General features: G+C 43.7%; 1 protein-coding gene across 2 annotated transcripts in view; it reads left to right on the forward strand.

Annotated features, from left to right (window-relative positions):
- FGD6 (FYVE, RhoGEF and PH domain containing 6) overlaps window positions 1-24547 on the forward strand; it is a 135792-nt gene that overhangs the window by 95655 nt on the left and 15590 nt on the right. For both annotated transcript variants that reach the window (XR_004439669.1, XM_033221024.1), the window contains exons 9-14: window positions 4821-4871; window positions 10300-10358; window positions 10442-10513; window positions 11533-11601; window positions 12147-12230; window positions 14097-14176. Coding sequence is in view for 1 of the 2 variants with exons in the window: in XM_033221024.1 (XP_033076915.1) it covers window positions 4821-4871; window positions 10300-10358; window positions 10442-10513; window positions 11533-11601; window positions 12147-12230; window positions 14097-14176 (415 nt within the window). In the remaining variant the exon portion in view is untranslated. The remainder of the gene's footprint in view (window positions 1-4820; window positions 4872-10299; window positions 10359-10441; window positions 10514-11532; window positions 11602-12146; window positions 12231-14096; window positions 14177-24547) is intronic.

Here is a 24547-nt window from a genome sequence, read left to right on the forward strand (position 1 = left end):
ACATTTCTCAGTGCACAGTCCAGGAATCTGACTGAGTGTTGAATGCAAAAAGTTCCAGATTCCCACAGATGACTAGTTTTTAGTAATGGTTAACAGTACTTCCGACTAGTTTCTGCTCTAAGTTGGTTATATATTGATTAGGTAATCAATGAGTGGTGGTAAGGCTCCCTGGGAACCCTTATACAGAAAACTTAGATCTCCAACAAGATATAGTATATATTGGGTCCTCATCCTTTCTCTCTTTTTTTTTTTTTTTTTTTTTGAGACAGTCACGCTCTGTCATCCAGACTAGAGTGTAGTGGCATGATCTCGTTTCACTGCAAACTCCACCTCCTGGGTTCAAGCAATCCTCCTGCCTCAGTCTCCTGAGTAGCTGGGATTACAGGTGCCCGCTACCACACCTGGCTGATTTTTATATTTTTCGTAGAGATGGGGTTTCACCATATTGGCCAGGCTAGTCTCAAACTCCTGACCTCAAGTGATCTGCACACCTCAGCCTCCCAAAGTACTGGGATTACAGGCATGAGCCACTACGCTCGGCCTTGGGCATTTTTTGTTGTTGGTGGTGTTCCTGAGACAGAGTCTTGCTCTGTTGCCCAGGCTGGAGTGCAGTGGCGTGATCTCAGCTCACTGCAATCTCTGCCTCCCAGGTTCAAGCAAGTCTCCTGCCTGAGCCTCCCAAGTAGCTGGGATTACAGGCACGCACCCCCATGCCTGGCTAATTTTTGTATTCTTAGTAGAGACAGAGGTTTCACCATGTTGGCCGGGCTGGTCTCAAACTCTTGACCTCGTGATCTGCCCACCTCGGCCTCCCAAAGTGCTGGAATTACAGGCATGAGCCACCGTGCCCGATGACCTTGGGCATTTTATGTGAGAACAAAATTAACTTGTACTGGCACCATGGCTCACACCTATAATCCCAGCACTTTGGGAGGCCAGGGTGAGAGAATCACTTGAGTTCAGGAGTTCAAGACCAACCTGGGCAACATAGACCTCTTCTCTACAAAAAAATAAAAAACTTAGCCCAACGTGGTAATACAGGTCTGTTGTCCTAGCTACTTGGGAGGCTGAGGTGTGGGACAACCACTTGAGCCCGGGAGATCGAAGCTACAATGAGCACTGATCACACCACTGCACACTCCAGCCTATGCAACAGAGCGAGACCTTCCTCCAAAAAAAAAAAAAAAAGTAACTTGCATATCCCTGAAAGTTGCACATAGTATGTTGTGTTCCAGTTAATTTTTTGCCGCTCGTGTTGGGTGATGGTGATGGAGTTCATTAATTTTTATTAATCAGTGATGCCACCTGGTGGCCAGAGAGTACATTTTGTAGTGTACCTACACACTGAACCAACATTTGCTTTTTTTCCCTTTGATAAAAATAACCTCAGTGGCATTTGAGGCAGTTTTATTAGTGAAGTTTTGAATAATGCTCAATTTGTTTTGGCAGGAACAGAAAGGTCATAGAATCCTACCAGTCTAACGTGGCAAACTGAAATGACCGCTCTCTTCGTTGTTATTAGGAAAGCTTCTGCCGCATACCAGGTCCTAAATGATAGGTAATAGATGGTTCCCTATGACCAATATAGGCGTGTCTGTCTGGTCTCCTTTCCTGGGTTTCACCTGGGTTATGACAGTCACGGGAGCCGCTACTGGTTTCACTGTTCCTCCCATCTGACTCAGGGTGATCAGTCACATTCTTATGCTGCAGTTAAGGCCCCAGGTGATTCTTAACTGTTGAAGGAGATCTTGGTCCTACTCTCTTTGCCAAGGTAAAAGTCCTCAAAAAGATATACAGCAAGAAGATGCCCTAAAAATATGGATGGATGGATGGATGATGGATGAATAGATGGATGGATGAATAAGTTGGAGAGTTGAATTTTGGAGACCATTAAGATATTTTTAAAAATTGGCAAGGAGGGTAAACCTAACTCCATTACTTCCTTGATTAATAGCATGATGTTGCAATGTATTAATGGTGGGTTTTCTGCTCAGTGTATTTAAACTGTGTTTGTAAAAGTTAATGTTTGAGTACAAGCAAAGAAAATGCAACTTAGAAGCTTATCAGACTCAGCGTAGTGATTCTGAGGTCAGGATTTCCTAATATGGACATCTTCTGGGTAACCCTTTTGGTTTAGAGAAGTGTCTTTGTTTTCATTGGTATACTTCTGTATTAAAGAACAGAAATTTAAGACAAAATAGGAACTCGCCATGAGTCTGATATTTAGGTAAATCTGTGTTCCTTTCCACACTCTTCAGCTAACTAACAGCTTAAGGAAAATCACTTGATTAATGAGGTAGCTTAAGGGTTTGAGAACATCTAATAGGGAGGGTAAGTTTGTCTCCCCAACCCTGTCAACTTTCAGCCATAGAAATGTTAAATGTTTGCACTCAGAAAACACAGCTTATGTAATATATTGAATGCATTCTGAGTGGGGTCAGAGTGAGAATAAGTTTATTTTCATCTCCAGATAAGGCTAAGTGTAATGTATATCTTATGTATTTTGTTAATTTGGGTTTTTAAATTTTTTTGTGTGCCTGCTTCATTTTTCCTTTATATTTTGGGGCGGATGCTCTCTTCATTCAGATTAAGATCTAAATTGCTAGCGATGGTTTCTGGCAAGATAGAACCTATGCCATGGTGCAGGGAAGCTTAATATGTTTATACATAACATCTCACCTTGGCTTATTGCCAGTGCTGGATATTTATAATGTGCACGTCTAGACTCACACAGGCTCTTAGATCACTGTCTTAAAGATTTACGAAGTTTCAGCACTTGGGCGTGTGCTTGTGTCATCTGTTACATTTGAAGATCTGACACTGATACCCACGTTTTCCTTTGTTCCTTTGAGCATGATTTCATAAATCCATGAGGTGAAGTTGTATCTATTCCATAATAGTACTAACTAGCAGTTGGGTCTGATAAAGATACATTCAGTTTCTGAACACCCCTTTTCTCCTTTCATTTTCTCAGTTCCCACTGGCATTAGAATTGGTTTCAGCATTTATTGCCTTTTACCTCAACTAAAATACAATCCTAACTTAAAAGTAATATATTATTGGCCAGGTGCAGTGGCTCACCGCCTGTAATCCCAGCAGTTTGGTAGGCTAAGGCCGGGGGATTGTTTGAGGCCAGGAGTTAAAGACCAGCCTGGGCAACAAAGCGAGACCCTGTCTCTGAAAAAAAAAAAAAAAAAAAAAAAAAAAAAAAAGGCAGACATGGAGGCACACACCAGTAGTCATAGCTATTTGGGAGGCAGAGGCAGGAGGATTGCTTGAGTCCAGGAACTTGAGGCTGTAGTGAGCAATGATTGCACTGCTGTGCTCCAGCCTGGGTGACAGGGTGAGACTCTGTCTTAAATGAGTAAGTGAATTGTTTTTATTCAGTAAGCATTTGTTGTCCCTTTTGTGCAAAGCCCCTGGCTAAGTGCTGTGTGAGAGAGAAAGATGTATTGGATGACTTGCTCACAAGGAGCTTTGAGTCTAATGAAAAAGAAAATAATAGAAGCATAAAGTGAGAATGCTGTGTCATGTGTTACTCAAAGGGAGAAAATGTTTCTTTCAAATGGACATTTTGTAAGAGAAGTGGGATTTAAGAAGAGCCTTGAAGAATATGAGTAGAATTTGTATATGCGAGACAGAGAAAGGGATCGAGAAAAAGGAACAATTAGGGACAAAAGGTGTGAAGCCAGGGGACACATGGGGAGTGTTTAAGGGGTTGCACAGAATCAAATTTAATCAGGACAAAGGGCCCATTTTAGGCAGTAGCAAGAGAGAGAGAAAAATTGATAGGGACTATGTAGCAGGGGGCTTTAAATTCCAGGGAGGAATTTGTATTAATTTCACAGGTAATGGGAGACCATCCAGCATTTCTCAACAGAGAAGGAAGTATTGCCTTAAAATTCCATGACTGTCCTTGGTGTCAAAGATTTATTAAATATAGGTTCCTCTATTGCCTCAGTTTTTTTCTGTATTATAAGAACTACTATATACCACATTGCTTATATACAGACTATCTTCATCCAAACTAAGGTTTCTCAACTTCAGGCCCATTGATACTTGGGGTCAGATAATTTTTTTGTTGTTGCAGGGCTGCATTATAAGATATTTAGCAGCATCTCTGCCGGGTGTGTGTGTGTGTGTGTGTGTGTGTGTGTGTTTGTGTGTAGTAGAGATGGGGTTTCCCCATGTTGGCCATGCTGGTCTTGAACTCCTGACTTCAAGTGATCCACCCCCTTTGGCCTCCCAAAGGGCTAGGATTACAGGCATGAGCCACCGAGTCCAGTCTACATCTCTGACTTCTAACCACTAGCCACAGTAGCACCCCCTTTTCCCCAGTTATGACAACCACAACTGTCTCCAGACATTGCCAGATGTACCCTGGGGCTCAAATTTGTCCCCATTTGAAAACCACCTGTTTAAATACATATAGTGAGTTCCCTTGGTGTCCTGAGCATTGTTAGACTCTTAGATTAACAAATCCAGGAGTCTTTTAGGGATTGAATTAATGCCTTAGAAGACCTGAATTCTCATGCTGGTTCTGCCACCAAGAGGTTATGTGACTTGGGTGAGATCCTTTGCTCAGTAATCTGATTCCTCATCTCTAAAATAACCAGTGTTTCCTCCAAGGCTCTTTCTAGCTCTGATGCTATGTCTTGATTTCAAATTGATCTCAGGGCTTTATTTTTTCACAAGTTAGCCCAAGTTGGACTAGCATGTATATTAACTAGCAAGACTAACGGAAGTATTGAAAAAGAAAGATATGTGTTTGGGGCTCACTGGTTTATTGTACTCAAATACTTTTTTTTCTTCTTTTCTAGATTATTTGAAGAATCTCATAGAAGATGCTGGAGATTACAGAGACACTCAAGGTAAATAACTTTTGTGGTTGCAGAAGTTTTTATATTATGTTTATTTAGGTAGGGGTAGAAAGTAAAAATATATTGATGACAAAATCTGTTACAAACTCTATTCATATGACTTGAAGGCCAGGTGCGGTGGCTCACACCTGTAATCCCAGCACTTTGGGAGGCCGAGGCGGGTGGATCACCTGAGGTAAAGAGTTTGAGACTAGCCTGGCCAACATGGTGAAACCCCTTCTCTACTAAAAAAAATACAAAAACTAGCCAGGCGTGGTGGTGCACGTCTGTAATTCCAGCTTCTTGGGAGGCTGAGGCAGGAGAATCACTTGAACCTGGAAGGCAGAAGTTGCAGTGAGCTGAGATTGCACCACTGCACTCCAGCCTGGGCGAGACTCTTTCTCAAAAAAAAGACTTGAGGCCTTCCTGAAAACTCCATTTTGAGCAGATTCACATAGAACCAGATAAGTAGTAAAGCAGTGCTGGGGATAGGTGAGATTATATGGATAGGGGAGACCCAAAGTCAGCCCTGCATGAGAACCAACCTCTTGCGACTGGTTGTGAGGGGAGCCAGCGTGGTGGCTGAGGTCAGGAAGCTTTGCCCTCCTGTGCTCAGTCACTCTGTGCTTGTGCCATATTCAGTTTCCATAGAGGTCCATTTCTTTGTCTTTCAAAAACAGGGATTGACCCAGAAGATCTGCAAGGTCGTCAAGCTTCAAAATCATGAGTCCATGAAGTGACTAAACTACAAAGCAGGGATGAGTCTATAAAAGCATATTATTCTGGGACTGTTTAACAATAGGATATTAATCAGCCTTCCCTCCCCCATAGTAGTACTTAAGGGAAACAGTCCATTACATCATGAGGGACTCATAACTAGTGGGATAATTGGAGTTCCTGTGTCTGTCTGCCTGTCAGTGTCTCTCTCCCTCACAATCTCTCTCTCTCCCTCTCTTGCAGATAACAGACACATATACACAGATTAATTCTGTTTGGGTGTTTCTGTTTAACCCCAACAACCTCTTTCAAATGTCACAGGTCTATCCCTTGTTCTTTTTTTTGTTTGAGACAGAGTCTCACTCTGTCACCCAGGCTGGAGTTCAGTGGCACAATCTCGGCTTACAGCAACCTCCACCTCCTGGGTTCAAGCAGTTCTCCTGCCTCAGCCCCCCAAGTAGCTGGGATTACAGGCATGCACCACCATGCCCAGCTAATTTTTGTATTTTTAGTTTCACCTTATTGGCCAGGCTGGTCTCGAACTCTTGACCTCAAGTGATCTGCCCACCTCAGCCTCCCAAAGTGCTGGGATTACAGGCATGAGCCACCATGCCCAGCAACCCCTGGTTCTAACTGCAGAAACATATTAAACAAGTCTATTAATTTTATGAATTTCTATCATATTATTATTATTGTTATTTTAATTTTTTGAGACAGAGTCTCACTTTGTCACCTAGGCTGGAGTGCAGTGGCACGAACACAGCTCACTGCAGCCTCACCTTCCTGGGCTCAAGTGATTCTCTTGCCTCAGCCTCCAAGTAGTCAGGATTACAGGTGCACACCATCACACCCTGCTAATTTTTGTTTTTTTTGTAGAGATAGGGTTTTACTGTCTTGCCCAGGCTGGTCTCGAGCTCCTGATCTCAAGTGATCAGCCCGCCTCGGCCTTCCAAAGGCTGAGATGACAGGCGTGAGCCATCACACCCAGCCTGATCACATTCTTGTATATCCTTTACATTTGCAGAATAAAAAGTGAACATTTTTAACCATTTTGATAGAGATTTTTATTTATTCTCTTAATCATTTCACTTCTCTAACATCTTCTATTTGTATACATTATGCTTTTTTTTTTTTTTTTTTTTTTTTGAGACGGAGTCTCGCTCTGTCGCCCAGGCTGGAGTGCAGTGGCCGGATCTCAGCTCACTGCAAGCTCTGCCTCCCGGGTTCACGCTATTCTCCTGCCTCAGCCTCCGGAGTAGCTGGGACTACAGGCGCCCACCACCTCGCCCGGCTAGTTTTTTTGTATTTTTTAGTAGAGACGAGGTTTCACCGTGTTAGCCAGGATGGTCTCAATCTCCTGACCTCGTGATCCGCCCGTCTCGGCCTCCCAAAGTGCTGGGATTACAGGCTTGAGCCACCGCGCCCGGCCTACATTATGCTTTTAAAGGTGGGTGTTTTTAAAGGAAAAGTTTGTGGTTGGGGATCTGACAAGTTTCCTGTCTTCAGTGATCATATCTATTTGATGAAAAAGTTGATAATACCCATCAAATAAAGAACAAAGCAAAGGACTTCAAAGTAAGGGTGCACCAAGCAGGACAGAATTATTTGGATGACAGAGAAAAGTATGAAGGTTGAAGAGGCAGGGAAGCTTTACAGGAAAAAGTAGGACTGGAGATGAGTGGGAGAATGGGGGGAGGAAAAACGAGCATTCCTGATGGCAGCCCCTCTCCTGAGGACACAAATTGTATATAGAACTTATAGAATAGAAAGAAAACATCTGTCCTGGGTCCTGGGCTTCTGCCTTCAATGAAAGTGAGTTATTAGGTCAATTTCACACATAAAACAAATTCAGGGTCAGAGATTAAGGAGCTTATTTAAAGAAAATTACATGCTACAGCAAAGACAGATGAGAAAACCAGTGAACAGTGAGGCCCACTGTATGGCCAGAGGCACAGCAATCATATGGTGAGCAGTGGCTGGGCGCGGTGGCTCACGCCTGTAATCCCAGCATTTTGGGAGGCTGAAGCAGGTGGATCACTTGAGGTCAGGAGTTCAAGAGCAGCCTCGGCAACATGGCGAAACCCTTTGCTACTAAAAATACAAAAATTAGTGGGGTGTGGTGGTGCATGCCTGTAATCCCAGCTACTCAGTAGCTGAGGCATGAGAATCGCTTGAACCTGGGAGATGGAGGTTGCAGTGAGCCAAGATCCCACAGCTGCACTCCAGCCTGGGCGACAGAGCAAGACTCTGTCTCAAGAAAAAAAGAGTGGTGAGCAGTGTGGATGAGACTCCAAGGGTAAGGGAAGGTGAGGCAAGTATAACTTTGAAAGGTAGGGAGAAGAGTTAAAGGAATAGAGGCATCAGGGCTGACATGGGGAAAGTAGAATCACAGAATGGAGTGGGGAAGGTAGAGCTTGGGAGACCAGGTGACCAAGTAGCAGCAGCAGCCTTGTCATCCATTAAATCTTAAGGCATCTCTCCCTTGTCCACTGGGAATTCCAGCAGGCCAGAAAGCAGGAAATGTGTCTAAGGTAACCTCTTGAATACCTGCTGTGAAGAGGGTACCAGGCGCTGTAAATTCTGATATATGGCTGAGCACCGTGGCTCACACCTGTAATCCCAGCACTTTGGGAGGCCGAGGCTGGTGGATCACTGAGGTCAGGAGTTTGAGACCAGCCCTGCCAACATGGCAAAACCCCGTCTCTACTAAAAATACAAAAATTAGCTGAGCATACTGGTGTGCGCCTGTCATCCCAGCTACCCAGGAGACTGAGGCAGGAGAATTGCTTGAATCTGAGAGGTGGAGATTGCAGTGAGCCGAGATCATGCCACTGCACTTCAGCCTGGGAGACAGAGCAAGACTCTGTCTCAAAAAAAAACAAAAAAACAAAAACAAAACAAAACAAAAAAACTGATATATAGTCGGGGTCTCTCTATAAGGAAAACATGCTTTCTTTTAATAATAGTGACGATGATACATGTTGAAAGAATACAGAAACCTCCAGGAAGACTGTCCTTTGGTAGATTACAATAACTAGACCAAAACACCTCAACCCCTTTTCAGAAATTGATTTGTTGTTGTTTTTGATTTTTTTTTTTTTGAGAAAGGGCCTCATTTTGTCACCTAGGCTGGGGTGCCGTGGTGTGATCTGGGCTCACTGCAACCTTGACCCCCTGGGCTCAAATGAGTCTCCCATCTCAGCGCCCCAAATTGCTGGGACTGCAGACATGAGCCACGACGCCTGGCTAATTTTTGGATTTTTTGTGGAAACAAGGTTTTACCTTATTGCTGAGACTGGTCTCGAACTCCTGAGCTCAAATGATCCGCCCACCTCAGCCTTCCAAAGTGTTAGGATTACAGGCGTAAGCCACCACCCCAGACAGTCTTTTATTTAATAGTCGTTTTGTTGATGACCACTGTCACTGCTACAGCAGCCTTGGGAGGAGATGCTTCCCTTTCTAACACTCTACCAGTTTTCCTCGGTGGGAATGCTACTGTCGTATTGTACTGAATAATCTTTGTGTGGGTTTCTAATGAGTAGTGCGTGGAGTTTAGCATCCCTGCCTCCTACCCACTGAAAACCAGTGGATCTTCCTGGTCATTGTGACAACCAAAAATTGTCTTTACACATGTTTACATGTCCCTAAGGGAGCACTGTGGCCCTGAGTTGAGAATAACTACAGCCCCAAACCTGACAAAATGCAAACTTTTTCCTTTAGACCTAGTTACAAAGATAACAAGGCTGGAGTATGGAAAAACACTTTGCTAAAGGCAAAGGGTTAATAAAAAGAATAAAACACAGATAGGCCCATGAAGCTAATAACCCAGCTCACAAAATGACACTTGCAAATTCCTAAGATCTAGGATGCTTCCATGGGGCATTTCCCCCATTTCTATTTTTTTTTTTTTTTTTTGAGACGGAGTCTTGCTCTGTCGCCCGGGCTGGAGTGCAGTGGCCGGATCTCAGCTCACTGCAAGCTCTGCCTCCCGGGTTTACGCCATTCTCCTGCCTCAGCCTCCGCAGTAGCTGGGACTACAGGCGCCCGCCTCCTCGCCCGGCTAGATTTTTGTATTTTTTTTTAGTAGAGATGGGGTTTCACCGTGTTAGCCAGGATGGTCTCGATCTCCTGACCTCGTGATCCGCCCGTCTCGGCCTCCCAAAGTGCTGGGATTACAGGCTTGAGCCACCGCGCCCGGCCAGCATTTCCCCCATTTCTAATTCATGCCTCTTAGAATCAGATTAAGAGACTGAGATCTGATCTTAGTCATTTCTCGTAATTTTCATTTCCTATATCAAGATCCTTTTCCCTCACAATCCTTTTCTCCAAGATAGTTTATACTTGGATGGTCCTTATCTTCCGGGTGAAATCCCATCCTTATCCTTGTAAACTTGAATAGGATAATCAAATCACAGCATAAAACAACCCTGACATTCATACTGTTAATAAACATGGTCTACAGTGTCTCTTTAGAGTCTTCTTTTAGCTCATTATTTCCCTATATATTGTTTTGACCAGGTTTTTGGTGGTGGTGGTGGTGTTTGGTTTGGTTTGGTTTTGCCTTCATTGAACCTTAGTTGACTGCCTACTCACAGTCAACTAAGCTCCTCCAGAGGTTGGTTGCTGTAAACTAGCTATCTTGTCCCCTGGAATTGCTTAATGTTGCAAACTATTTGTTTCCATTGTAATTACTAAATGCACCTTTTGTTCCTGCCTCTTTCAGATGCCCTTGCTGTTGTTATAGAGGTAGCCAACCACGCCAATGACACCATGAAGCAAGGAGTAAGTGTCTTGTTATCAGTGGCTGGTGTGGTCTTGAACCTGAAAGCCCAGGCCTTCATATGCTTTCCATTGTCTTTCTGTAGGACAACTTTCAGAAACTTATGCAAATTCAGTACAGCTTAAATGGACACCATGAAATTGTGCAGCCTGGTCGGGTAAGCATTTTAGATTGCTTTTTGCAAACTTAATACGATGCATTTAGGTACCATCTGTATCTGTTTATCATTTCTGTTATAAAAATAGGTTGTTTTTGTTACTCTTCTCAGTCTTGATCACTTTATCCGTTCAAAACATTCATGATATAAGTCACTGTGACAATTGAATTAGGAATAAGCCCATTTGGCCGGGCGCGGTGGCTCAAGCCTGTAATCCCAGCACTTTGGGAGGCTGAGACGGGCGGATCACGAGGTCAGGAGATGGAGACCATCCTGGCTAACACGGTGAAACCCTGTCTCTACTAAAAAATACAAAAACTAGCAGGGCGAGGTGGCACGCGCCTGTAGTCCCAGCTACTCAGGAGGCTGAGGCAAGAGAATAGCATGAACCCGGGAGACGGAGCTTTCAGTGAGCTGAGATCCGGCCACTGCACTCCAGCCTGGGCGACAGAGCGAGACTCCGTCTCAAAAAAAAAAAAAAAAAGGAATAAGCCCATTCATGAAGTAAGTCCAATTAAATTAGGGGAGCGGCAAGGGACCCCACAGAGTATCTAATTTAATGGGATCGTTTTATTGTGTAATGCCAGCAACCTCACACAGTTTTGAAGACAATTTCATTTAAAATCTTTAATGTAAGAGAAGATGATGAAGGGAGGGAGGAAATTGGTATTTTGACCCTCCTTATATAGCACAAAAGTGGCCTAGGAAATGAAAGGAAAGTTACAAAATGCAGTTGTCAGGATGTTGGTTATGCTTCAGGATCAAGTACACGCTCAGTCAATTACATATCCCTCCATGCAGTATCCCTGGGGCCAGTATTGGATTTATCCAACCCTGCTGCTTGTCCGATTCCTAAATGATTTAAAGGTTTAAAATTAACTATAACTGTAAAAAAATCTCAAGGGAACTGTGGCTCCCCAGTCTGTCATGAAAAAAATTCTCGGGAAAGAAAGTTGAAAAGGAGATTGTATTGTTGTGTTGTGATGGTAGGACTAAATGGGTGTGTTTGTATGAATCAGGTTTTTCTCAAAGAAGGAATTCTGATGAAGCTGTCTCGGAAAGTGATGCAACCTCGAATGTTTTTCCTGGTAAGAGGACTTGTGTAGCTCTGATTTGGCCGAGGTAGGGATAGTTGCTTAAGGAAAGGAGATGTTTATATATGGTAGATAAGCTTAGTACCTTCACATATCAGCCTTGGTGGCTTCTTTAACTGGCTATACTGCTTAATTGAATTTCAAGTATGGGAAATAAAGTCTGCTATGATGCATAACCAGAAGATTATTTCCTTTTGGAATTTATTCCATTTCTAACTTGGAAAATTGTTCTAATCATTTATTTAGGCAGACTGTAATAACTTTGTGGGATTTAGAATTCAAAAAACATTAAATCTGTTACAGAACTTGGAAATAAAGCACGTTTTCCAGAAATTGCCTTTTAAATTATATTCTAATAAAACATTCTAGGTAGTTCTAGTGTATATAGCAGAATATAAGTATTTTATTCAGAGAGCTATTAGCAAAGAGGTATTATTTATCCTTTAAGGTATTTATCCTTTAATCTTGTATCTTGTCAAAATCTTTGCAGCGGAAATGTGTTTCTTTACTTTGTCCCGTGAAATGTTTCTACTTTTCAGTTTAATGATGCCCTGCTGTATACAACACCAGTGCAGTCTGGAATGTATAAACTGAACAACATGCTCTCATTGGCTGGAATGAAGGTCTGTGCATCTGTTAGATGATTTGTTTTGTTTTGTTGTTTTGTTTTGTCTGAGACGGGGTCTCATTCTGTCACCCAGGCTGGAGTGCAGTGGTGCAATCTTGGCTCACTGCAACCTCCACCTCCTGGGTTCAAGTGATTCTTCTGCCTCAGTCTCCTAACTAACTGGGACTACAGGTGCCCACCACCACACCTGGCTAATTTTTGTATTTTCAGTAGAGACGGGTTTCACCATGTTGGCCAGGCTGGTCTTGAACTCCTGACCTCAAGTGATCAGCCCGCCTTGGCCTCCCAAAGTGCTGGGATTACTAGACGTGAGCCACCATGCCCACCCAGGTGATTTGTTTTTAAACCCAAATAAAGTCGGGTGTGGTGGCTCATGCCTATAATCCTAGCACTTTGGAAGTCTGAGGCCAGTGGATTACAAGGTCAGGAGTTCGAGATCAGCCTGACCAACGTGGTGAAACTCCATCTCTACTAAAAATACAGAAGAAAAAAAAAATTAGCCAGGCGTGGTGGCACATGCTTATAATCCCAGCTATTCAGGAGGCTGAGGCAGGAGAATCGCTTGAACCTGGGAGGCAGAGGTTTCAGTGAGCTGAGATCGTGCAACTACACTCCAGCCAGAGCAACAGAGTGAGACTCTTATCTCAAAAAAAAAACAAACAAACAAACAAACAAATAAAGGCTGGGCACAGTGGCTCACACCTGTAGTCCCAGCACTTTGGGAGGCCAAGAGAGGATGATAGCTTGAGTTCAAGAGTTAAGAGACCAGCCTAGGCAACGTAGTGAAACTCCCATCTCTATTAAAAATAACAACAACAAATATGTGATATACTTACAGAAAATTCCCTAAGATAAACATCTTTCTTACATCCTTTATTTTTCTCTCTATATATGTTACTGTTTATGCATTTGGTTTTTTTTGTTTTGTTTTGTTTCGTTTTTTTGTGACAGAGTCTCACTCTGTTGCCCAGGCTAGAGTGCAGTGGTGCGATCTCAGCTCACTGCAACCTCTGCCTCCTAGGTTTAAGAGATTCTCCTGACTCAGCCTCTTGAGTAGCTGGGACTACAGGCTCAGCTAATTTTTGTATTTTTCATAGAGATGGGGTTTCACTATGTCGACCAGGCTGGTCTCAAACTCCTGACCTCAAGTGATCCACCCACCTTCGCCTCCCAAAGTGCTGAGATTACAGGCGTGAGCCAGTGCACCCTGCCTGTTTATGCTTTTGATTATTCATTCATATAGTCATTTGTTCACTCATGCATTAATTTATTCATAAGATATTTATTGAGAACTACTATAAACAAAACAGTAATGGGTTTGATGGAAAATACGAAGATAAGTTGAAGCATGATTCTTATTGTCTTTCCTCCCCCAGGGACTTAGCAACTAGTTGGGAAGATAGTACACTACACATAAATACCTATAAAGTAGACAGTAATGAGTATCACTATAAAGGCACAATTACAGTTTTGGGAGTTCAGAAAATAAAGAACTTGCAGTGTTTGATGATCATGGTAGGGACTGGCCTGCAGCTTTTGAGAGCAGCTAGGAAAGAAGGAGAAAAGAGGAAGAGCCAGTGGACCTTAAAGTATAGGTCACATTTGGCCACGCTGAGATGTAGGGGAAAAGCATTCCAGGTGGAGGGCATATTGTGAGCAAAGTCCTGGAGGTGGGAAAGGTGGGCCAGCGTGTGGGCTTTTTAATTCATCTGGAGCATAGAGTAGATGAAGGAGAATAGCAGTAGAGAAAGCTGGATAGGAAGGTTTGTCGTGGATGTCAGAGCCAGGGCCATTAGACTTCAGCTCATTGATACGGTTTTCAGTAGGATGAGTCAGCTCAAATTGTTGTGCTTTCTTCCAGGTCAGAAAACCTACCCAAGAAGCCTATCAGAATGAATTAAAGATTGAAAGTGTAGAACGTTCCTTCATTCTCTCAGCCAGGTAAGTTTTTTCTTCTCTTTTTTTTTTCCTCATTCTCAGTCTGCTTGCTAGGCAATGTCAGGAGAATTTTGGTTTTTGGTTTTTTTTTGATACAACATCTCACTCTGTCACCCAGGCTGGAGTGCAGTGGCACAATCACGGCTCACTGCAGCCTCCACCTCCATGGCCCAAGCAGTTCTCCCACCTCAGCCTCTTGAGTAGCTAGGACCACAGGCATGCACTACCATACCCGGCTAACTTAAAAAACATTTTTTTGTGTGCCTGGTGCGGTGACTCACGCCTGTAGTACCAGCACTTTGGGATGCCGAGCTGGGCGGATCACTTGAGGTCAGGAGTTTGGGACCAGCCTAGCCAACATGATTAAACCCCATCTCTACTAAAAATACAAAAATTAGCCAAGTACGGTGACAGGCACCTGTAGTCCCAGCTACTCAGGAGGCTGAGGCAGGAGAATTGCTTGAATCCAGGAGGCAGAGGTTGCAGTGAGCCAAGATCCCACCACTGCACTCCAGCCTACGTGACAGAGAGAGATTCTGTCTCAAAAAAAAAAAATTTTTGGCCGGGCGCGGTGGCTCAAGCCTGTAATCCCAGCACTTTGGGAGGCCGAGGCAGGCGGATCACGAAGTCAGGAGATTGAGACCATCCTGGCTAACACTGTGAAACCCCGTCTCTACTAAAAAATACAAAAAACTAGCCGGGCGAGGTGGCGGGCGCCTGTAGTCCCAGCTACTCGGAGGCTGAGGCAGGAGAATGGCGTGAACCCGGGAGGCGGAGCTTGCAGTGAGCTGAGATCCGGCCACTGCACTCCAGCCTGGGCGACAGAGCGAGACTCTGTCTCAAAAAAAAAAAAAAAAAAATTTTTTTTGTAGAGATGGGGTCTCCGTATGTTCCACAGGCTGATCTTGAACTCCTGAGCTCATGCAGTCTTCCTGCCTTGGCCTCCCAAAGTGCTGAGATTACAGGTGTGAGTCACTGTGCCTGGCCTATTTTAAGAATGTATAAAAATAGATTTTTGTCAGTATAACAGGGTCAGATATTGCCAGCAGTTTTTGCATTTAGGCTAACTACTGACTTTTTGTTTCTTCTTTCCCAATACCGTGCAGTTTTACTCTTGATTTACCACGCAAGGAAGTGGCTGAGAGCTGAGGCAATAGTACGCTAGAAGCACAGAGATTAAAATGTTCTTCTGAACAGAATAACAATGGTGAAAGTGCTTTGCTGATCATTTTTTAAGTGACTATTTCAGATTGTGTGTTTTTTTTTTTTTTTTTTTTTTGAGAGAGAGTCTTGCTCCGTCGCCCGGGCTGGAGTGCAGTGCCCGGATCTCAGCTCACTGCAAGCTCCGCCTCCCGGGATCATGCCATTCTTCTGCCTCAGCCTTCCGAGTAGCTGGGACTACAGGCGTCCGCCACCTCGCCCTGCTAGTTTTTTGTATTTTTTTAGTAGAGACGGGGTTTCACCATGTTAGCCAGGATGGTCTCGATCTCCTGACCTCATGATCCGCCCGTCTCGGCCTCCCAAAGTGCTGGGATTACAGGCTTGAGCCACCGCGCCCGGCCTCAGATTGTTTTTAAGAACCTAGTGCTTTATAGGTTATTAGGAAATTTGTATGTGTCACTTAAAGGTTCTAACAAATCTATGAGGTAGGTGTAATCTCCTATTAAAAGTAAGGAAACTAAATTACAGATAAATGGAGTTGCTGTCTTACGGATACATAGTTGACACAGCCAGGATGCAAACTGAAGTCTTTTGCTTTAAATCCATTGTTATGAGCTGGGTGCAGTAGCTCACGCCTGTGGTCAAGCACTTTGGGAGACCAAGGCAGGTGGATTACCTGAGGTCAGGAGTTTGAGACCAGCCTGGCCAACATGGTGAAACCCCATCTCTGCTAAAAATACAAAAAAATTAGCCAGACATGGTGGCATGTTCCTGTAATCCCAGCTACTCGGGAGGCTGAGGCAGGAGAATCACTTGAACCCGGGTGGTGGAGGTTGCAGTGAACCGAGATCACTCCACTGCACTCCAGCCTGGGTGACTGAGTGAGACTCCGTCTCCGAAAGAAGGGAGGGAGGGAGGGAAAAGAAATCCATTGGGCGACAGAGCGAGACTCCGTCTCAAAAAAAAAAAAAAAAAAAAAAAAAAAAAAAAAAGAAATCCATTGTTATTTATGATACCACCTTGCCCCATACCGGAATCTGCAGTGACTTAATATATTACCATAATGTAATTCAAGTGCTAAGGAAACCTGAAACTCTATGACTCATAAAAATACATTATTGAGTTACTGACTGAGTGGCGGAAGTGGGTATTTGGGAAGGTTTGACTAGTGAAGGGAGAGATGCCAATAGTCATAGCATGCTCCACTGCACAATCTAAATAATGAGACACGCTCTTCTCAGATTTAACCTTTGATCTAATAAAAATAGAAGCAAATGCTTTTATAACACTTACTGTATGCCAGGCGCTGTCATAAAGACCTTATGTGTAGTACTTCATTTCATCTTCACAGCAACCTGTTGAGGCAAGTTGTTATTATTATAACCATTCTATGCTGAGAAAAGCCACTAATCTATACCAGCAGAGCCAGGATTTGAACCCAGGAAGTCTGTTTCCAATTGTCCATACCACTAAAATCAGCTAGGATCTTAGGAGCAGATGGAGTAGTGGCCAGAATCATGTATTACTCTGCATCAGTCACAGTGCTCATGTTCTGTTTGCTATTTGTTTTCTAACTTCCATGATAAAGGTACAAAGGTAGGGTGAGTATTATCTTGATCTTCCAGATTAGAAAAATGGAGGCTCAGAGAGGTGCAATAACACATCTAACGTTACATGAGTAGTAAGCAATGGAGCTGTGATTTGAACCTAGGTGTTTCTGACAACCTTTATAATTTTACTTATGTCTATGAATGTCAAGGACTCAAACCAAATGTCTGATTTCCCAAAATCAGAGGACGACAAGAGTCATCCTGGGGTGTGTTACTCCTCTGAAATGCAATAACCACTGCTGCCTGACATACAGGATGACAGGAGAAGACAAATACCTGTGTGCAGTGTTTGTCAAATGCTGTGTAGCTACCAGTCAGAACAAGCAAAGCTCTTGGGGGTACCTGAAGCATCCACCAGATACCAATATTTAGAGAGTGCAGGTAAACTCTCGATCACTTGGCATTGTGACTTTTTTCTTTCTATTGTTTTCCTTTTTTTTGAGACAGGGTCTCGCTCTGTTGCCTAGACTGGAGTACAGTGGCACGATCTCGGCTGACTGCAGCCTCTGCCTCCCAGGTTCAAGCGATTCTTGTGTCTCAGCCTCCCAAGTAGCTGGGATTACAGGCATGTGCCACCACACCCAGCTAAGTTTTGTATTTTTAGTAGAGACAGGGTTTCACCATGTTGCCCAGGCTGGTCTTGAACTCCGAACCTCAAGTGATCCACCTGCCTCAGCCTCTCAAAGTGCTGGGATTACAGGTGTGAGTCACCATGTCTGGCCATCTTTTTAAATTTTAAAATAGAGATGAGGTTTCACCGTGTTAGCCAGGCTGGTCTTGAACTCCTGATCTCAGGTGATCCGCCTGCCTCAGCCTCCCAAAGTGCTACAGGCAGGATTGCGTTCAGCCCTTTTTTCATTTTTGAGGGATAGAGGAGTTTGAACAAAAGTTCAAAGAACAAGGCCGGGCAAAGTGGCTCACGCCTGTAATCTCAGCACTTTGGGATGCCGAGGCGGGTGGATCACGAAATCAGGAGATCGAGACCATCCTGGCCAACATGGTGAAACCCTGTCTCTACTAAAAATACAAAAATTAGTCGGGTGTGGTGGCACGTACCTGTAGTCCCAGCTACTCAGGAGGCTGAGGGAGGAGAATTGCTTGAACCTGGGAAGCAGAGGTTGCAGTGAACCAAGATCGCACCACTGCACTCCAGCCTGGCGACAGTGAGGCTCCATCTCAAAAAAGGAAAGAAAGAAAGAAAGAAAGTTCAAAGAACATTAAGACCCCCATGTATCAGGTTCCCAGTGAGTGCTTGAGCTTGGTTCTTAAAATCAAGAAAGTTATTTTCAAAATTCCAAAGAGGAAATGCCTATAGAAAAGTCAAGTTTTAATTGCACTTCTGTTTCCCAAGTAAAAATGAGCCTTGGTGAAAAACAGTAATCTATTTTATTAAGATTAACTAATTCAGGAAATTATAGTAAATGTTTCTTTCTTTGGTTGTCAGGTAAATACCTGGATGTTCATGATTTCCAGATCAGTACCAGACAGGTGTAATGAACAGCTCTGATCAAGGTTTATATTTCTGTAACTTTTTTTTTTTCCTTTTTGTGACAGAGTCTTGCTTTGTTGCCCAGGAGTGCAGTGACGCAATCTCGACTCACTGCAACCTCCACCTCCTGGGTTCGAGCAATTCTCCTGCCCTAGCGTTCCGAGTCACTGGGACCACAGGTGTGCACCACCACACCTGGCTAAATTTTTTTTGGATTTTTAGTAGAGATGGAGTTTCACCATGTTGGCCAGGCTGGTCTTGGAACTCCTGACCTCAAGTGATCTGCTCGCCTTGGCCTCCCAAAGTGCTCGGATTACAGCCATGAGCCACCATGCCCAGCAGCATAACTGTTTCCCTTCTTCTTATCCATCAGGGTGGTAACCCTCTCTTCCGCTGTCAGCTGGAGAGATAGAACTACCCCGCGAATCTCATCCAGGTTGCTGCTAGTGGTAGCTGGGTAGACAGCTTCAGTTTCTTATCAGGAGCAAAAATAAACACCACAAGCTCTCACACCCATTCCTTTTCTTCCATCTCGGAAGGATCCAGCATGCCCAACAAGATGGCAAGGTCCTTCCTGATCCTTACCATCAATGACGGGAAAAGGGCATTTTTCTGTTGGCTCATCACTGTCGTAAGCATTGATATCCTTGCTCCAGGCAAGATGTTCCTCAGCACTGTCTGTTACAAGGGCAATCAACTTCACATTGCTCTTGGTGAATTCTGGTGCCAGCTTTGCAGCTCTGCCAAGCTCCATGGTGTAAACTGGTGTAGAGTCCTGAGGGTGGGAAAAAAGAATGCCACAGGAGTCTCCTAGAAAGTCGTGGGAACAGATACAGCCAACAGTGCTGTATCAGCCAACAGTGCCTCAAAGTTGGGAGTCTTATTGCCAAGAAGCAGCCCTCTGTGGATGGCAGCAGTAGTAACATGAGTGGGTGAGACGGTGTAGCCACGGCAGCAAGCGGCCAGCTGGTCCAGGCAATGTTTGTCTTTTTGTTAGTAGTCTGGGGCTCAGTGATAAGCAGTGATAACTGAGAGCAATCATTGCTGAGTCTAACTTTAGTGATGAGAGGAAATCATTGTTTGGAGACTGGCAGATGGAGAGCAATTAGGGAAGGAGACTGTCCACTATCAACCATTCGACAAATGTTTACTGGGCATCACCTACCCTGTCCAGGAGCTGGGGATGTGCAATCCCTGCCTTTAAGGATAAGCCTTTATTCTAAAGTGGGAGATACACAATAATCGGGTTTATATATATATGCACATATAAATAATTTGGAGTGTTCAGTGTTATAAAGAAGAATAAAGTAGGCTGAGCAGATAGAAAGTGATGAGGTCAAGAACTTTTATGGGGTGAGGGGGGATCAGAAAAGTTATCTCTGAGGAGCATCAGAGACCAGAAGCAAATCCTAGATGGAAGGAACAGCAAGAACAAAAGACATACCAGGGAGGTATGTAAGGGTGTAGTATGTTAAAGAAGCAGCAAGACATCCAGTATAGGTAGAGCCTAGTACTCCGGGGAGAGCCTAGTACTCCCCTAGTACCAGGGGAGATTAAATGTGACTTACAGTTTGGGGGCAAGAGGTGGGGGCCACCCATAGTAAGGTCATTGCATTTTTAAGAGTTTTCAGCTAAGTGATAATATCTATTTTATATTTGTAAAAGATCACACCGGCTTCTTTGTAGAAGACAGACCATCAGGAGACTAGAGTAGAAGCTGGGCAACCAGGTAGTGAGTGGGCAGTAGATGATGGTGTGTCTTGGTTTACAATGATGAACAATGGTATGAATCAGAAAAAGCCCAATAATGGGCTGAATGTGGGCTCTGCAGGAGAAATGATTGAACTGGAAAGTTCTCGATAAAGGAAAAATAAATTTCCAAGGGAGGATCAAGCTGGCATGAGGGAAAGAGAGCTAAGGCATATTGAATGTCATTGGTATGCCATGCTCTCCTTCCATATTCCTCCAACCAGTTAGTCTGGTACTGCATCCCATATTAAAGGGGGTAAGGAGGCCTCATCCCTATTAAGTCTCTCCGTCCCCTCCCACCAACACACTGCGTGCTCTATCAGCACAGATCTGCGTGTGACTCCATGCATGCCAGCCAACTCCACCGCTGTCTGCCTTCCACAGGTGTTACCTCCACCTGCAGTTCATCCCTTTGTTCAGTAAGGAGTATGGAGCCTCTACCTTGGGCCAGGCATTGTGCTGGGCATCAGGACACAGTAGATTAAAAATTAAAAGGGTCAAGTTGGGTGCAGTGGCTCATGCCTGTAATCCCAACACTTTGAGAGGCCAAGGCAGACGGACCACTTGAGGTCAGGAGTTCAAGACCAGCCTGGCCAACATGGTGAAACCCCATTTAATATCTTATACTAAAAATATAAAAATTAGCTGGGCATAGTGGTATACGCCTGTAATCCCAGCTACTCAGGAGGCTGAGGCAGGAGAATTGCTTGAACTTGGGAGGTAGAAGTTACAGTGAGCCGAGATCGTACTACTGCACTCCAGTCTGGGCAACAGAGCGAGACTCTGTCTCAAAAAAAAAAAAAAGAAAAGAAAAAGAAAACTTAAAAGGGCCCTTCCTTCACTGAGCTGACATTCCGTGGAGGAGGACATGCACTTAGCTAATATTAACACAATTAAGTATTGGGTGATTAAATTATGCACAGAAAAAGTACCGGGGGCTAGGAGGCTGTAAAGCAAAGCACCTTAAACTACAATGGGGAAGAGAGGGCAGCCTCTTCCCTACAACCCTTGCTGTTTATATTGACTTAGGAAAGATAAGTAGGAGTCAGAGGGGCAAAGAGGAAAAAGGAAGAGCCTCCTGGTCATTAGGAGCACTGTGTACAAAGGTCCTTAGGTGAGAAGGGGCATGACATATTCAGAGAATTGGAAGGCCAGTGTGGCATGAGCTCAAGAATGAGAAGGAGAATGACCCAGGACAAGCCTGGAGGGACAGGTGACTTAGATGCTGCAGAACCATCTTGTGGGATTTGCTCTTTAGCCTAAGAGCCACAGAAAGCCACTGAAAGGCTTATACAAGGGAATGATGTGATCAGATTGGCAGTTTTTAAAGAGTTTTTGGCTGCTGCATGGAATATGGTTTGGGAGGTGGCCTAAAGCAGGGGACTGATTGGACACAGGGTATAAGAGGAGTTCTTCAGAGGAGACTCTAGCATATACTATGAATTGGGAGGTGGTACCATGCACTGTGACAGGGAGCACTGGGAGAGGAGCAGCTTTAGGGGAGAGATTGGGAGTTGAGTTTCAAGTGTGCATGTAGAATGTAAGGTGCCTATGCAACATCCAAATGCAGCCATCAAGGGGCAGTTTCTCTAAGGATCTGGATTTCAGAGGGGAGTCGGGGCCAGAGGCATATATTTGGGCACCATCAGCTTAGAGTACCACACCTGGCAGACTGAATGAGGGTACACAGAGAGACAGAGTGCCCTGCCAAACTCCTGTAACTCTTCAAGCCCTAACTTTGTCATCACCTTTGCAAAGCCATCCCTGTTACTTACATGAGGTAATTTACTACTTCTATGTTATTTATCTACATTTGTTACATCATATGTTAATTACATGTTTCACCTCAATTCAGTGTGCATCCTTACGAGTGAGGTATATTTTGTGTGCCCAGTTCTTGGCTTAGGTCCCGGCTTTGTAGGCTCCTAGTGAACATTACTCACAAATCAAAGTGATGTGGCCTTTGAACCTCAGAGGCATCCTGCAGTTAGTCCAAGTAGTAAATGGTGTGGCATGGTCGAACAACCCCAAATCCTCTCTATTGAAGAGTTTTTAACCCTTTTTTTTTTTTTTTTTTTTGAGACAGAGTCTCACTTTGTTGCCCAGGCTGGAGTGCAGTGGCACGATCTCAGCTCATTGCAACCACCACCTCCCAGATTCAGGTGATTCTCCTGCCTCAGCCTCCTGAGTAGCTGTGACTACAGGTGCACACCACCATGCCTGGCTAATTTTTGTATTCTTAGTAGAGATGGGGTTTTGCCATGTTGGCCAGGCTGGTCTCAAACTCCTGACCTCAGGTGATCTGCTCTCCTCGGCCTCCCAAAGTGCTGGGATTACAGGCATGAGCCACCATGCCTGGCCAGGTTTTTAACCCTTGGCAGTTCATAGCAGTCATTGGGAAAGTGGTACTTACTGGACACAAATCTGCTTTCTTGTACTATACACATTCTATAAAGAAAATAATACTTGACTTAACAGTTTTTCAGTTTGAAGAAGATGCTGATTCTTCTGCTAATCATGTTACAAAAGGAGACTAGAATATCTCCACTGGATGCTGCGGGCAAATGTGTGTGGTCTGTGAGAAATGTGTTATCAAGAGCTGGTAAACATTGTCTTGGCAGAACCCCACACAGGAGAGAGCCAGGAATGATTAAATGAAAGAACAGCATATGTGACATGATTTGCACAGTTGAATCACATTCCACATGCTCCCCGGGTTCCAGAAGAATCCAACAGCAATTCTCAAATTTACCATCTGCCTCTCTACTTTCTGTTACTCTTCTGGTGAGGAGTCGGGGAGGGAGGGAGAGATGGTAATTTTTATGAATGTTTGCTTGGAACCCTTAGCGTGTATTCTCATCATGTAGTTCTGCAGAGAACATGAGCAGAGGCTAGCAATGACCTGGTGGTGAGAGGTTCAGTCCTTAACTACACTTGGGTTTAATACCAGCTCATCACTTAGTAGTCTGTTGTCTATAAAGCAAATTATGAAACGTTACTAATTCTCAGTTTCCTTACCTGTAAATGGTGAAGGTGGGTGGTGATGTTGTAGTTGGGGGCAGGGGGTGTAAGATCCAATGTATATTTCATGGGGAAGCTCTGAGGGTGAGACATGGTGACATTTGCTAAGCATTTAGCAGAGCTGGCTGACGTAGTAACTGTTAAATGGCATCCAGTTTTGGAAGTAATGCTACAATAGTAGCGGTAAATAAGGCAGGGTTTTGTTTGGTTTAGAGAGAAAGGGGTTATTTGTTTTTTGTTGTTCTTCGTATATAACGAAAATTTGAGAAATGTGTTTCAAAATTTTATTTGTAAACTGGATTTCTACCTTTTTTAATCCATGTGAATGAACATTCTAAATGGCACTCAAGCCATGGATTAGGGAGGCGCTTTCTGAGAATGATGATTGTAGGCAAGGTGAGTGGTTTCTAATCTTGACCTGCCCTGTGTTTTCTGAAATACAGCAACATATGTCTATATGTACCATTATTAATGGCGGAATTTTTTATTTTAGAAACACTGTTTAAGAGTTCAAATATACTTAAAGTTAGGGCACATAATACCAAAAACTGCATATTCAGTCACCAAAACTAAAAATAACGATCAAGATTTTGCCACTGATTTTCCTGTTTCGTAATTTTCTATTTTAAAACAAATTGCAGATATCAGGTCATTTTACTTCTGCCTTTCTTTCTTTTTTTTTTTTTTTTTTTTTCGTGACAGTGTCTTGCTCTGTCACCCAGGCTGGAGTGCAGTGGCACTATCTCAGCTCACTACAACCTCCACCTCCTTGGTTCAAGCAATTCTCCTGCCTCAGCCCCCCGAGTAGCTGGGATTACAGGCATGCACCACCACACCCGGCTAAGTTTTGTATTTTTAGTAGAGACAGGGTTTCAGCATGTTGGCCAGGCTGGTCTCGAACTCCTGAGCTCAAATGATCCACCCACCTTAGCCTCCCAAAGTGTTGGGATTACAGGCGTAAGCCACCGTGCCTGGCCGATTTTACTTCTGTATACCTCAAAATCCCTTTCTAAATTAAACTACAGACTTTTTTTTTTTTTTTTTTTAACACAGTCACAGTCCCATTCTGATCAATTTTGTTTTATTATGATGGAGTTTTAATTATTTATTAAAGTCTTTCTCTCGTTCCCTCTCCCTTCCTCTTTTCTGCTCTTTCTCTACTGTGTATATATAGATTTATATATTTATTTTTATTTATAATACCTAACATGTGCCTCTCAGTTTTAAACATACAAAACAAAATGTAAACAGTGGTTTCGTAAGTATGCTGATACCAGTAATAATTTGGAGTTAGCATGGTTTTGGGAAAGAGGCATGGCTGGAAAAACAGAGAAAAAAAAATAC

Source organism: Trachypithecus francoisi, unplaced genomic scaffold (genome assembly GCF_009764315.1).
Source record: "Trachypithecus francoisi isolate TF-2019V2 unplaced genomic scaffold, Tfra_2.0 Lachesis_group11, whole genome shotgun sequence".
Lineage (NCBI taxonomy): Eukaryota > Metazoa > Chordata > Mammalia > Primates > Cercopithecidae > Trachypithecus > Trachypithecus francoisi.